This window comes from Schistocerca gregaria, chromosome 11 (genome assembly GCF_023897955.1).
Source record: "Schistocerca gregaria isolate iqSchGreg1 chromosome 11, iqSchGreg1.2, whole genome shotgun sequence".
NCBI lineage: Eukaryota > Metazoa > Arthropoda > Insecta > Orthoptera > Acrididae > Schistocerca > Schistocerca gregaria.
In genome coordinates this window covers 99066466-99081854 of record NC_064930.1, presented here as the reverse complement: position 1 = coordinate 99081854, position 15389 = coordinate 99066466, and the positions used below count along the sequence as shown (strand labels likewise).

Here is a 15389-nt window from a genome sequence, read left to right as displayed (position 1 = left end):
TTTTATTGATGTTTCGACTTGTGGGTTATTTGGCGGTCTATGCAAGAATGGTCTAATGTCGATATTTGTGTCTTTGCATTCTATATATGTTAGCTGAAATTTTTCTTCTATATCTAACATGTGTGTCACTTCGTGTTCTATTTGTGCTTGTTCTGGAGGCTGTCTTAAGATTTCGTATTCCTCTGATTGTTTAATTGAGGCATGTTGTTCTTTGTTTGTTTGCTCTGGGATGTTTGAGTCCATTACTGTATTTTCTTCTTCTGATTGTACATTATTTTGTTCTAGTATTTGTTGTGCTTGTTGTTTGATGTTTTCTAATTCTGACTGGAGTATCCTGTTATTTTTTATTATTACACGGATATGATCAGCTAGTCGTTGTTCTGTTAAAAATTTTGATTCAGGGTATCTGGTAATAAATGTTGTGTATACTTGTGATCTGTATCCAGTTGTGTTGGTTCCTAGGTTTGTTGCTTGGTAATAACAGAACATGAGGTGTCGATTAGCTTCATCTGACCATCTCATCCTCTGTCTTTGTTTTCCTTCTAGGGTGGTTGCAGGAAGCATATCCTGCAAAACACCTCTATTTGGATTTAAATCATTTTCCGTGTGGCTAGCAGTGTCGTTACCATTGTGGACGGGCATAGGGTTCAAGTGTCGTCCCCAACCATGACGGCGCTTGTCTTTATTTCTGTCCTGAACCAACTAATCACACTAAAAGGGGGGTTAGCCCTGTTAGTGGTTTCTTCTTTTCGTCTCCTTTACGACTGGCAGATCATAACGGAGGACTATTTTTTTCCTGGGCCTCCACGGGTTTATTATTATTATTATTATTATTATTATTTGGTGTGGCTCAATCGCCTGGTGCAGGTCTGCCTATTGGACACCCCCTCAGTGACTTGTGTATCCCTCATCTATGCTGATTACACGGCCGGGGAAATGGTATCTACACTTTAATGTGAAATCCGAACCATGTGTTGTTTCTGGAGACTCCTCACAACGTTGAGAGGAGAAGGGTAGGTAAAACAAAGCCTGAAATATTCATGGTATTACTGATATTCGATCCCATGACTTTCCGGTTTGCAAGTATATGCTTTCCCGCTATCCCACCAGGTCCGACATATGTAGAAATATTTCTTCAAGAGGTTTTAATGTGGGAGTTTGTGTGACCATACCTATTGATTGCATTGATCTAGAAGCTTCGACTTTTTACACCACCAAAGCACCATACATCTTAGTACTTTACATAAACTTCAGTTTGATACTTCTACTCGTTCCTGAGAAAAAGGAGTCGTAACGAACGGGCACATAGACAGAGAAAAAGGTGGTTCTATAGTGTTTCCGTTTTTACCAATTAAGGTAAGGAACCCTAAAAATATATTTCACAATGATACACTCCTGGAAATGGAAAAAAGAACACATTGACACCGGTGTGTCACACCCACCATACTTGCTCCGGACACTGCGAGAGGGCTGTACAAGCAATGATCACACGCACGGCACAGCGGACACACCAGGAACCGCGGTGTTGGCCGTCGAATGGCGCTAGCTGCGCAGCATTTGTGCACCGCTGCCGTCAGTGTCAGCCAGTTTGCCGTGGCATACGGAGCTCCATCGCAGTCCTTAACACTGCTAGCATGCTGCGACAGCGTGGACGTGAACCGTATGTGCAGTTGACGGACTTTGAGCGAGGGCATATAGTGGGCATGCGGGAGGCCGGGTGGACGTACCGCCGAATTGCTCAACACGTGGGGCGTGAGCTCTCCACAGTACATCGATGTTGTCGCCAGTGGTCGGCGGAAGGTGCACGTGCCCGTCGACCTGGGACCGGACCGCAGCGATGCACGGATGCACGCCAAGACCGTAGGATCCTACGCAGTGCTGTAGGGGACCGCACCGCCACTTCCCAGCAAATTAGGGACACTGTTGCGCCTGGGGTATCGGCGAGGACCATTCGTAACCGTCTCCATGAAGCTGGGCTACGGTCCCGCACACCGTTAGGCCGTCTTCTGCTCACGCCCCAACACCGTGCAGCCCGCCTCCAGTGGTGTCGCGACAGGCGTGAATGGAAGGACGAATGGAGACGTGTCGTCTTCAGCGATGAGAGTCGCTTCTGCCTTGGTGCCATTGATGGTCGTATGCCTCTTTGGCGCCGTGCAGGTGAGCGCCACAATCAGGACTGCATACGACCGAGGCACACAGGGCCAACACCCGGCATCATGGTGTGGGGAGCGATCTCCTACACTGGCCGTACACCTCTGGTGATCGTCGAGGGGACACTGAATAGTGCACGGTACATCCAAACCGTCATCGAACCCATCATTCTACCATTCCTAGACCGGCAAGGGAACTTGCTGTTCCAACAGGACAATGCACGTCCGCATGTATTCCGTGCCACCCAACGTGCTCTAGAAGGTGTAAGTCAACTACCCTGGCCAGCAAGATCTCCGGATCTGTCCCCCATTGAGCATGTTTGGGACTGGATGAAGCGTCGTCTCACGCGGTCTGCACTTCCAGCACGAACGCTGGTCCAACTGAGGCGCCAGGTGGAAATGGCATGGCAAGCCGTTCCACAGGACTACATCCAGCATCTCTTTGATCGTCTCCATGGGAGAATAGCAGCCTGCATTGCTCCGAAAGGTGGATATACACTGTACTAGTGCCGACATTGTGCATGCTCTGTTGCCAGTGTCTATGTGCCTGTGGTTCTGTCAGTGTGATCATGTGATGTATCTGACCCCAGGAATGTGCCACTAAAGTTTCCCCTTCCTGGGACAATGAATTCACGGTGTTCTTATTTCAATTTCCAGGAGTGTATGTGAAGAGATGTGATGGACTGCCATAATGCAATCCTTAACTGGAAAGTCTGTGCACTATGAACATAAAAAAATAGGTATTCAGTATTAGTATTTAAAAGTTGCTATAAACATCAATGTTAAACAAAGAATTGTTTTATAGGTTTCTGTAGGTGCTGTCATCCGCCTCTCGTGGTCTCGCGGTAGAGTTCTCACTTCCCGAGCACGGGGTCCCGGGTTCGATATCTGGTGGGGTCTGGGATTTTCACCTGCCTTTTGATGACTGGGTGTTGTTGTGTCGTCATCATCATCATTCATCCCCATTACGGTCGGAGAAAGGCAACGGCAAACCACCTCCACTAGGACCTTGCCTAGTAAGGCGGTGAGGGTCTCCCGCATCGTTCCCCTGTGCTCTGTAAAGAAGCATGGGACTTCATTTTTTTTTCGTACGTGCTGTCGTAATGTAGTGAATATGTTGAGTGGTCATTCTATGAGTACCACATATTTTGAGGCACTGTACCGTGGTTTATTTTTGTTTTGAAGTTCCTTGTAGCTGAATGAGCAATAAACGAAGACTGATTGCCCTCTCTCGTTGTACAAACTGTAATTAAGAGTTTTTCGAGCCCAACTTAGACCCAGTAATGAGGAAGTACAATCAGTGAGAACTGTTTTGTCATCATCATCATCATCTCCAATGCAGTGATATAGTGAGGTCAGTTTCAAGACGATAGCACATTAGATGAAGGGATGGCATATTCACTATTACTGCCTGAACATTGCTTGCTATGCAAAGTTAGGCGTTGTCCTATTGGAGTATGCCATGTTGGTTGAGATGTTGCAGTCACAGTGGCAGTTTCCCTGAGTTGACTAATGGTACGCCCCACACTTTGGTAGCAGATGATCAGTTGATTATGTGAACCAATTGCTGCATGACAACACACAGATCTAGTTATTAAAAGAGAGTAATTTAGTTTCCTGTAATATATCGTTTTCCTGAATACCTGGGAGATTAGGAGGGTAAGTCACTCAGTAAAATGTCACTGCATTTCAAAAATGGTTCAAATGGCTCTGAGCACTATGGGATTCAACTGCTGTGGTCATCAGTCCCCTAGAACTTAGAACTACTTAAACCTAACTAACCTAAGGACATCACACACATCCATGCCCGCAACAGGATTCGAACCTGCGACCGTAGCGGTCGCACGGTTCCGCACTGCGCGCCTAGAACCGCGAGACCACCGCGGCCGGCTACTGCATTTCCTTTGCCCTTGTTTGTTGTGCACTACATCACTATTTTGAAAGGCGTTATGATCGTTTGACCAGCATTGTAAGGAGAAATTACAGAATGTTTCCACCCTTCATGTGGATGTGAGTAAAATAATGGTCTTTCATAATGTACTGTTGAAGCTCTACATCTATTCGCTCGCTGCACCTGTTGTAACGAGCAAGGATACCATAATGGCTTGTGATGCACAACATTTACGAACTGTACCGTTACACAGCTTAGCTTGTGCCTTTACACTGAGATGATAAGTCATGGGGTACCTCCTAGTATCATGTTCGGTCACCTTTCGTCCTGCGTTGTGCAGAAACTCGACGTGGCATTGACTCAACAAGTTGTCAGAAGTCGCCTACACAAGTATTGAGTCGTGCCAGCTCTATAGCCATGCGTAACTGTGAAAGTATTGCCGGTGCAGAATTTTGTGCACAAACTGACCTCTCCATTATGTCCCATAAATTTTTGATGGATTCATGTCTGGCGATCTGGGTGGCCAAACTATCATGCTAGTTGTCCAGAATGTTCTTCAATCCAATCACGAATAATTGTGGTATGGTGCTTGGGAACATAGTTCACGAATGGCTACAAATGTTCTCGATGTATCCAGAACGAGATTTTCACTCTGCAGCAGAGTGTGCGCTGATATGAAACTTCCTGGCAGATTAAAACTGTGTGCCGAACCGAGAGTCGAACTCAGGACCTTCGGCTTTCTCATTCTGGGAACATCCCCCAGCCTGTGGCTAAGCCATTTCCCTTTTTTCCATGAGTTCTAGTTCAGGAAGGTCCGCAGGAGAGCTTCTGTGAAGTTTGGAAAGTAGGAGACGAGGTACTGGTGGAAGTAAAGCTGTGAGGACGGGGCGTGAGTCGTGCTTGGGTAGCTCAGATGGTAGAGCACTTGCCCGCAAAAGGCAAAGGACCCGAGCTCGAGTCTCAGTCCGGGACACAGATTTAATCTGCCAGGAAGTTTCGTTCTTGAAGTAGCCGAACATAATATTTTCCAGTCAGTAATTGATTGGGACAACGGGACTCAATCCTTCCAAAGTAAACACAACCCACACGATTATGGAGCTACTATCGCCTTGAACAGTGCCTCTTTGACAGCTTGGGTGTAATGAGTTCATTGAATCTGCATGACACTCGAAGGCTCCCATCAGATCTTAACAATCAAAATTGGGGCTCATCTTCCAAAGCCACCGTTTTCTGGACATCTAGGATCCAACTGATATGATCACAAGCCCAGGCGAGGCGCTGCAGGCGATACCATGCTACTAGCAAAGGCACCCACATCGGTCGCTTGCTGCCATACCCCATTAACGTCAAATTTCACTACATTGTGTAATGGATTGATTCACCATATGTCCCAAATTGATTTGTGCAGTTATTTCTTGCAGTGTTCCTTTCTGTTGGCATTGACAAGTCTCAGCAAATGCTGTTCCACTCGGTCGTTTGGTAAAGGATGTTGACCACTGCGTTGTCTGTAATGAGAGGTATTGCCTGAAATTTGTGATTCTTGGCACTCTCTTGACATGATGTTGCAATATTGGATTCCTTAACGTTCTGAAATGGAAAGTCTCTTGTGTCTGCCTGCAAGTACTTTTCCACATCCGACGTCTGTTAATGCCTGTCGTGTGACCGTAATCACATTGGAAACTTTTCACGTGAATCACCTGAGCACAAATGACAGCTCCGGCAATGCACTGCCCTTTTGTACCATGCGTATGCGATACTATTGTGTGCTGTGTGTGTGGATATCGCTATCCTCAGAGTACACAAGTACTGAGGGTCCCGTGTGAGGGCAGAGGACTATTCAGTGACACCGTGTTTCAGAATCATCCGCGATGGCAGCCACCAGGGACAAGCAGGAGACTGCAGCTGTGAACGTGGGCGCCCTCCTAGATGCAGGTGATGGCGCTATGGTGACACTGGTGGCCGGCAACACACGGCTGGTGGTGCACAGGGCCATCCTGGCAGACAGGAGCCCCGTGTTTGCCGGCATGTTCCGGCACGATACACTGGAGGCCAGCAGTGGGCACGTCACCATCACCGATGTGGAGGGCCCGGTGCTGCGCGAGTTGCTCGGCTACATGTATTCCCTTCAGGCCACCCACCAGCCCAGCATCACGCCCGAGCTGCTGGCAGCTGCAGATAAATATGGCGTGTCGGGGTTGAAAGCTCTGTGTGAGCAGCAGCTGGCATCTCAGCTGTCAGTGGACAACGCGGCGGCCACGGCAGTGCTTGCGTTGAGGTACTCCTGTGCCAGCCTCATGGAGGCTGCTGTCGCCTTTATAAAGGCCAACCAGCAAGTGCTGGCCACTCAGGGTTGGGCTGAGGCGGTCCACATCCTGCCCAAAGATGTGGTCGAAGTCAGTCGCCTGCTTGGTCAGCCACCTGCAGACACCAGGTAAGCACAAGACGAGACACTTGTCTTTTCCAAGTGTGTGTGTGTGTGTGTGTGTGTGTGTGTGTGTGTGTGTGTGTGTGTGTGTGTGTGTGTGTGTTTTTATTTCAGGCTGACAATGTTTGCCACTGAGTTGCTTCAGATGCATTGTGCTAGGAGATACACCTTCATTGCTGACTACAAAAACCATTCACTAGTAGCTCACAATGCTTTCATTGCCTATTCATGATGCATCTCTAAATTGAACTGTGTTTATAAGCAGGTAAGTTGGCTAGCAAAAAATCATGGAAGAGCCAAGTTTTCATAACTGATCTGACATACCATCTCATCTTCCAGCCAGCCGCAGTGTCTGTGCGCTTCTGGGCGCTGTAATCTGGAACCGCAAGACTCCTATGGTCGCAGGTTCGAATTCTGCCTCGGGAGTGGATGTGTGTGATGTCTTTAGGTAGTTAGGTTTAACTAGTTCTAAGTGTTAGGGGACTAATGACCTCAGAAGTTGAGTCCCATAGTGCTCAGAGCCATTTGAACCATTTGAATAATCTTCCATTAAATGTGCTACCTCATTAAGTAAACGCTGCATCGTATCCTGCTACACAAAACTCCATTGTGGAACTCCGTTACGGAACTCCGTTATGGAACTCCGTTATAGAACCTTAATCCCTAATACACAAAAAGGTAGACCGAAGTATCAGATTACTCTAGCTCACATACACACAATTACAAGACATTGTCTTACACTCTGAGCCTCATCATGAGCTCTCTGGTCATGTGGATTATTTAGTCAGTAGCCATCACAAATAAAATACACTACTGCCACTGGGCACATGGGGCAGGATGACCAAACAAATTACACTGGGAAGACCTGAGCGACGAATATTGTGCCTAGCCCCACTCCTCTGTTCACGAAAGTAAAAATCATGGTTCGTTCATTCACCCAAATGTTTAATAGCATTGAGAGCTGCAATTATGACCTCCTGCTGCGTGGACCTACACTCTTCCGACAGAGACTGAGAGGTACTCAGGGTACAGGGCCACATCTGTGCAAGGTTGAGTTAGGGAGGTGGGTTGTCACCCAGGTACAGGCCCATGGCTGCACAGACAAACTGCATCGAAAGTAAAAGCATTTTATTAAACCTCCCGCAGCTTCAGTCGTAGCATCCTGGTGCTGGCAATGGCCACAAGTCCTCACAGCATGTGGTGAGGAAGGCATCTTATGGCCTGGTGGCAGTGAACTGACTGCCAGCAGACCGTGAGATTGATGCCAAGAATGGTGGCTGCAGGAATTTATGCAGCAGCGTGTTACCCTGTTGGTGCACCACAGCCACTCCCAGATGGAGCCAGCAGTGTGGATGTCTGTAGGGGTGCTCGCAGGGGATGGCAGATTCACGTGGTGGATATCGCCGCTGTAACTGACAGCACATAGCATCCAAACACTTACACAAACATGGAATGGTGAGCAGTCGAATCGCCCTGACTTTGTTGTTGTCCACAGTGACAAGAATGAGGAAGCTCTTAGTACAAGGTCATCATCTTGGCACCAGAAGATGGTGTGGTGGTGGAGGTCCAAACTTGGGATGCATGCAAGCTGTCCCATACTGCTTGGTTGCCTGGCATAGCCCTCTCATTCCTGCAGGTGCTGACTGACTGCAGATGCCTGAGCTAAAATTAATGGATACTTATACTGGCTTGCAGCCTACTTGCTACACTGACATGTTGTTTCCACTTGCATTCAGAACAAAAAAAAAATCTGTGGCCTGGCTCTGTGGGTACTGCTTGTCTCATTGTACAGTGGCTCCATCTTAGCAATAAATTTTCAGTGTTGCAATGCCTGGCCTACTCCACTTTGTGATGTATTAACAGACCGGTTGCTGCACTCGGCATGTTGACCCCTTCGCGCCAACAGGCTGTGTTCACTGGTGCACCTGAATTGCTAGTTCTGCTGTAACGCCCAACAAAAATGTGGCAGCACAGTGGCACTCCATATTTATTGTCATGTATTTACTTTTTTAGTGGGGGACGCTGATGGGCAAGCTCTTGATTTTAGAGTAGAATTTAAGCCTCTCCTCTGAAAAGCCAGAAACACTGAGGCACAGATGCATTTGTACAAATATCACAACATACACAGAAAGTATAGTTGTAGTAACTCTACCATCCAGAACTTGTGTTGGAATGGAGCAGGGCGTTCGTGCTACAGGGAGTGGTGTCGACAGTGGGCCAGCTGCTAATTAAAGAGCAACTAGTAAGAGTACATGGTAAGCTAAATGTCATAAAACGTCGTTGATCGTTACCAGTTGTCTGTCCATTAACATACTACAGCTGTAAACATGAAAACACAACACACACACACACACACACACACACACACACACACACACACACACACACACACACACACACACACACACACACACACACACACAAGTCTGTATAAGAGGCAACATAACTGCTGATTGCTCCATATCAGTTTTGGATTCCACATGCTAGGATTTGATTAATACACACTCCAAGAATGTTTTAACTAGTTTTTCACATTTGTCGGCACTGTGTTTGTCCTAATCCTGAAGTATTATGATTGCTAGTAATCTGTGTCAGTCTGTAGGGCCATGTGAACCAGTAGACACACCAGAGGACGGCATAGGCACTTCACATTCACTACAGCCACACGTGATAAAGCACTGTGGGGTTCAAAACAACTCTGTGATTGTTAAATAATGCAGAGTGGTTGAAAACTCAAGTTTTCAGTCTCGCCATTCGATAGAAAAGATGAGGAAACATGTTATACAAAATTTTCCCCCCATCTCTCCCCCCCAATCAACTCCCTCATCTCTCACCCCCCCATCTCTCACCCCCCCCCCACCTCTGACCCCCCCCTATCTCCCCCCTGGGTGCACGAATGGCAAAATGTCAATTTTTTGCATGAATGTTCTGTTCACAGCATCACGATCGTCTAATCCATTTTGGTGACATCGCAGTAAACGCAAATTGGAAACGAGTATTCGTCATCGCCATATTGGCGTATCACCTGGAGTATTTGGTATGAGGTGAAATTGGTTACATGTCTTGGTCACCTCCTCTTCGCATTGACGGCACTTTGAACACTGGACGTTACATTTCAGCAGGATAATGCATGACCGCATGTTGCAGGTCCTGTACGGGCCTTTCTGGATACGGAAAATGTTCGATTGCTGCCCTGGCCAGCATGTTCTCCAGATCTCTCACCAATTGAAAACGACTGGTCAATGGTGGCCGAGCAACTGGCTTGTCACAATACGCCACTCACTATTCTTGATGAACTGTGGTATCGTGTTGAAGCTGCATGGGCAGTTGTACCTGTACACGCCATCTAAGCTCTCTTTGACTCAATGCCCAGGTGTATCAAGACCGTTATTACTGCCAGAGGTGGTTGTTGTGGGTACTGATTTCTCAGGATATATGCACCCAAATTTCGTGAAAAGTAATGACATGTCAGTTCTAGCATAATATATTTGTCCAATGAATACCCGTTTATCATCTGCATTTTTTCTTGGTGTAGCAATTTTAATGGGCAGTAGAGTAGTAGATTTGTTTCTTCTGTTCTCGAGTCTCCAGCCGGGTGCAGTCGTTTATAAACCACGATATTTCGACAGCGTTCCTTGCTGTCGTCTTCAGATGATACCTGCAGACTGAGTGTTTCCGCTGAATCTCCTCCCCTTTATCCTCTGATCGCTCCCCACCCCTTCCCCCGCGTCATGCTGCACTCGGCGCTGTGTTGGAGTGGTGGTGGGGTGGGACGGGCCGCTGTGTGCTGGATGCGAACCGTGGACCATCAGATGTCCTGCGGCCTTCGTCGGGCGCGGAAGTCGCTTTGGGCCGGCGCTGTGCTTTTAGTTGGCTGAGTGCTGAGTCCACACCACTCACTAAGCACCATTTCGTCCGTGCACTTACTTGTGCAGTGTAAGGGTCTACCACAAATGCTTTCTGATGGTTGCAGCATTCTCGTTTGACTGTTTCCCCTAGTAGAGCTTCCCGTTGTTCTTTTTCTGACAGGCGCTTGGTGACCCTCTTTGCCACGTGAGTGACGCACTGGTTGCTTACACTGGTTTGCATATGGATCTTATGTGCACACCTATTAGTCTCATCTCTGAAGCGAATACACAGCTATGTACCTATTACTTCTTGGCAAAATCTGTTTCCTCCATTTGTGCTGCCGTTCTAAGAGTTGCTTTTAAATCACTCAGTTTCTCAATTCAAACGCTTTGTGACATTTCTGAGGGAATTACGAGCAAGAAAACATTTAGCGCCCTGTTTTATGCGACGACCTTATTGGCCTCCGCAATCTGGGTAGGTACACAGGTACAACAACTGACTCTGCAAATCCTGTCTGAAAATACACCCACGCTTCAGAGTCAAAGTACTGAGCTTTTCACACAAGATAGTGTGTGCTAGTTTGTTTTTGGCAACGCTGGCGATGTCCAGTGACCAACTGCTGAAACACCTGGGCTTTACTGAAGGTCTCATGATGAATGACATACGTATGGCTTCCCCTATTAAAAGCATGTTAGCCACACAAAGGCTTATTGGATCTGACAAGCCACTGAATGCAGCAGTATCTGTAACATCATCAATGAAAACCAACACATCTTCAATTGTGGTACCCAAAAAGAGACTGATAATTGCTGCTACTTCTGGATCAAAAGTAGGAGAAGCTATCACAACTCCATATTTTTTCCCATGACGATGGTGTGCCTGAATCTGACTGACTTCCAACACATATTTATGGAGGTGGTCCTCATGCTCCTGCTTTTTTTTTCGAAACGTTTCTGAGGTTGAACCCAGCGTCTCTGTTGATCAGCCCATCAGCTACACGTATTTCAATCGCCTCCTTCAGAACACAGTCCCAAAAATATGAAGCCTGCCGTAAAACCTCCGTTTTCGCGTACTCCATATTATCTCCAGTATCCATGTAATGTTCCGAAACTGCAGATTTTGTAGGCTGCTTAAGTTCAGTGTCCCTTCTATGTTCCTGGCATTTTTCATCGATTGTCCGTACAGTTTGCCCGATGTATGCCTTACCGCAATTACACGGAATACAGTAAACACCCGGTTTGCAGAGCCCCAGGTCATCTTTTACTGGACCTAGCGGGGTACACGTTTTCGGAGATGGGCGGAAGACACATTTCATGTTACAGCGAGCAAGAATTCTACCGATTTTGGTGGATACTTTGCCGGCGTAAGGCAGGTACGCTATTGTTTTCTCGTCCTCTTCGTTCTCTCTCTGCTGGGCTTGTGCATTCTGCCTGAAAGCAGCCCACTGAAGCAGCCTACAAAATCTGCCGTTGCGGAACATTACATGGCTACTGGAGATACTATGGAGTACGCGGAAACGGAGGTTTTGCGGCAGGCCTCGCGTTTTTGGGACTGTATTCTGAAGGAGGGGATTGAAATACGTGTAGCTGATGGGCTGATCAACAGAGACGCCTGGTTGAACCTCAGCAAAGCCAGGGGCCCAGCACTCAGCCAAGTAAAGGCACAGCGCCGACCCAAAGCGACTTCCGCGCCCGACGAAGGTCGCAGGACATCTGATGGTCCAGAGTTCGCAACCAGCAGCCCGACATTCCCCACCACGTCTCCACGCAACGCCGCATGGGCACTGGTGGGGAGCGATGAGGGTATAAAGTGGAGGAGATTCAGCTTAGACGCTCAGTCTGCAGGTATTACCTGAAGATGACGGCAAGAAATGCTGTCGAAATATCGTGGTGTGAAAGCGACTGCACCCGGTTGGAGACCCGAGAACAGTAGAAATAGTTAAGTGTGGTATGACGTCAAACGGACCGACTTGGAGCAGGAGAGGCATCACAGGAAATTTTAATTTCCAGTGTCTAAACTTTTACAAATAAATTCATCAAACTTTGTAAGCATCACCAGGAAGGATTCAGGATTCACGTCGATTGCAGTGGAAGTTCGAAAACATAATAAAATATTTTTTTATATGTGATATTTCAAGCTTTCTTTGATTTACTAATGGCAGCATTTGTTGGTATAGGTACACTTTTCTTCATAAGTTAGATTCTTCGATGAATTTTGCACAGCATACATACCATACTCACAGGTGTATGAAACACTAGAATTTATTTAATTTATGAAAAAAACGAATAATCTGTTATATTTTAAACTTCATCTTTAGAAAAAACACAAATTTTATAGTTAATTACCTCATATTTTACCACAGTTTTTAATAGATTTGGAAAATTCTAGAGTTTCATACGCCTTTAAGTATGGTTTGTATGCTGTGCAAAATTCATCGAAGACTCTCTCTTACGTATGAAGTAAAGTGTACCTACAGCAACAAATGCTGCCATTAGTAAGTGAAAAAAATGAAGAAATTTTACATGTAAAAAAAATTATTTCGTATGTTTTCGAACTTCCACTGCTGAGAGTGTGAATTCTGAAACCTTTCTGGTCATGCTGACAAAGTTTTATGAATTTTCTTGTAAGAGTATAGACAGTGGAAATTAAAATGTTCAGTGGTGCCTCTCCTGCTCCAAGTCGGCCCGTTTAACATCCTATGCCGCCCTTTATTCGCCGGGAAAGCCTAAGATCACACATATTAGATTTGTTTCTGACGAGGTGCGCTTTCAGAGATGTTTGGTTTTCTTGTGAGATAGTTTTCTCTATTAGATGTGTGTGTCCATAGTGAAGTGAGAGAACTTTTATGTTTCGTACAGGAGACTTCCTGGGGAAGAGTGTGGCATGAAGCTGATCTATTTAGCTCAGCAGGGGGAAGAGGAGGAACTGCGTGCACTGCTGAAAGCAGGGGTGGACGTAGGAGTGAGGGATGTAGACTTTTACAACATGACAGCCCTGCACTGGGCAGCTTCCAGGGGCCAGGTGCAGGCAGTGAGGTGTCTGGTAGAGGCCGGGGCAGAGGTGGACGCCAGGGACAGCATGCAGTGCACGCCTCTGCACTCGGCCGCCTACCGTGGCCGCGCAGCTGTGGTGCGGCTGCTGCTGGCGTCTGCGGCTGACCCCAACGCCAGGAACCAGTGGAGGAGGACACCGCTCCACGATGCGGCGGAGCGTGGCCACGCAGACATAGTGGCTGTGCTGCTGCAGGCGGGAGCTGACAGGAGGGCCAGAGCTGACAACTGGAGTACCCCACTGGACCTCGCCAGGCGGAACAACAGGGACCAGCTGATAGAGATGTTGACATAAAGCCTGTGTTCCAACGAATGTTTGTGTATTTACATTTAAACAGTTCCTTAACAGCTCTTTCTGATGTTTTTCAATAAAGCTTTAACTGTAGTTTATATAAGCAGTTATATGTAAATTTTGTGTCAGAATTAAAGCAACATTAAATATGAGTAAACTAATTTAAGTTGTTGTTGTGGCCTTCAGTCCTGAGACTGGTTTGATGCAGCTCTCCATGATACTCTATCCTGTGCAAGCTTCTGCATCTCCCAGCACTTACTCCGACCTACATCCTTCTGAATCTACTTAGTGTACTCATCTCTTGGTCTCCCTCTACGGGCCGGCCGCGGTGGTCTAGCGGTTCTAGGCACGCAGTCCGGAACTGCCTTGGGCATGGAGTCGTGTGATGTCCTTAGGTTAGATAGGTTTAATTAGTTCTAAGTTCTAGGCGACTGATGACCTCAGAAGTTAAGTCGCATAGTGCTCAGAGCCATTTGAACCATCTCCCTCTACGATTTTTTACCCTTCACACTGCTCTCCAATGTAAAATTTGTGATCGCTTGATGCCTCAGAACATGTCCTGCCAACTGGTCCCTTCTTCTTGTCAAGTTGTCCCAGAAACTCCTCTTCTCCCCAATTCTATTCAGTACTTCCTCATTAGTTATGTGATCTACCCAACTGATCTTCAGAATTCTTCTGTAGCATCACATTTCAAAAGCTTCTATTCTCTTCTAATCCAAACTATTTGTCCTCAATATTTCACTTCCACATGTGGCTACAGTCCATACAAATAGTTTCAGAAACGACTTCCTGACACTTAAATCTATACCCGATGTTAACAAATTTCTCTTCTTCAGAAACGCTTTCCTTGAGATTACCAGTCTACGTTTTATATCCTCTCTATCTCGACCATCATCAGTTATTTTGCTCCCCAAATAGCAAAACTCCTTTACTACTTCAAGTGTCTCATTTCCTAATCTAATTCCCTCAGCATCACCCGACTTAATTCGACTACATTCTCCATTATTCTTTTGTTGATGTTCATCTTATATCCTCCTTTCAAGACACTGTCCATTCCGTTCAACTGCTCTTCCTGGTCCTTTGCTGTCTCTGACAGAACTACAAAGTCATCGGCGAACCTCAAAGTTTTTGTTTCTTCTCCAGAGATTTTAATAACTACTCCGAATTTTTCTTTTGTTTCCTTTACTGCTTGCTCAATATACAGATTGAATAAGATTGGGGAGAGGCTACAACCCTGTCTCAATCCCTTCCCAACCACTTCTTCCCTTTCATGCCCCTTGACTCTTATAACTGTCATCTGGTTTCTGTACAAATTGTAAATAGCCTTTCGCTCCCTGTATTTTACCCCTGCCACCTTCAGAATTTGATAGAGAGTATTCCAGCCAATATTGTGAAAAGCTTTCTCTAAGTCTACAAATGCTAGAAACGTAGGTTTGTCTTTTCTTAATCTACCTTCTAAGATAAATCGTAAGGTCAGTATTGCCTCACATGTTCCAATATTTCTACAGAATCCAAACTGACCTTCTCTGAGGTCGGCTTCTACCAGTTTTTCCATTCGTCTTTAAGGAATTCGCGTTAGTATTTTGCAGTTTTGACTTATTAAACTGATAGTTCGGTAATTTTCACACTAATTTAAGTATGAAGAGGCAACTTGTCTCTCAGTAAAAAATGTTTCAAATGCGACTATAGGCTAAACTTTGTAGCAGTCAACGAGAATTGAAAAATACACACT

General features: G+C 46.2%; 1 protein-coding gene across 1 annotated transcript in view; it reads left to right on the top strand.

Annotated features, from left to right (window-relative positions):
- Positions 1–13818, top strand: part of LOC126295166 (ankyrin-3-like) — a 49051-nt gene extending 35233 nt beyond the window's left edge. Inside the window, exons 2-3 of the mRNA XM_049987462.1 lie at positions 5899–6472; positions 13174–13818. Coding sequence (XP_049843419.1) covers positions 5910–6472; positions 13174–13660 — 1050 coding nt within the window. The 5' untranslated portion in view covers positions 5899–5909 and the 3' untranslated portion in view covers positions 13661–13818. The remainder of the gene's footprint in view (positions 1–5898; positions 6473–13173) is intronic.
- The last annotated feature ends 1571 nt before the right edge of the window (positions 13819–15389 follow it).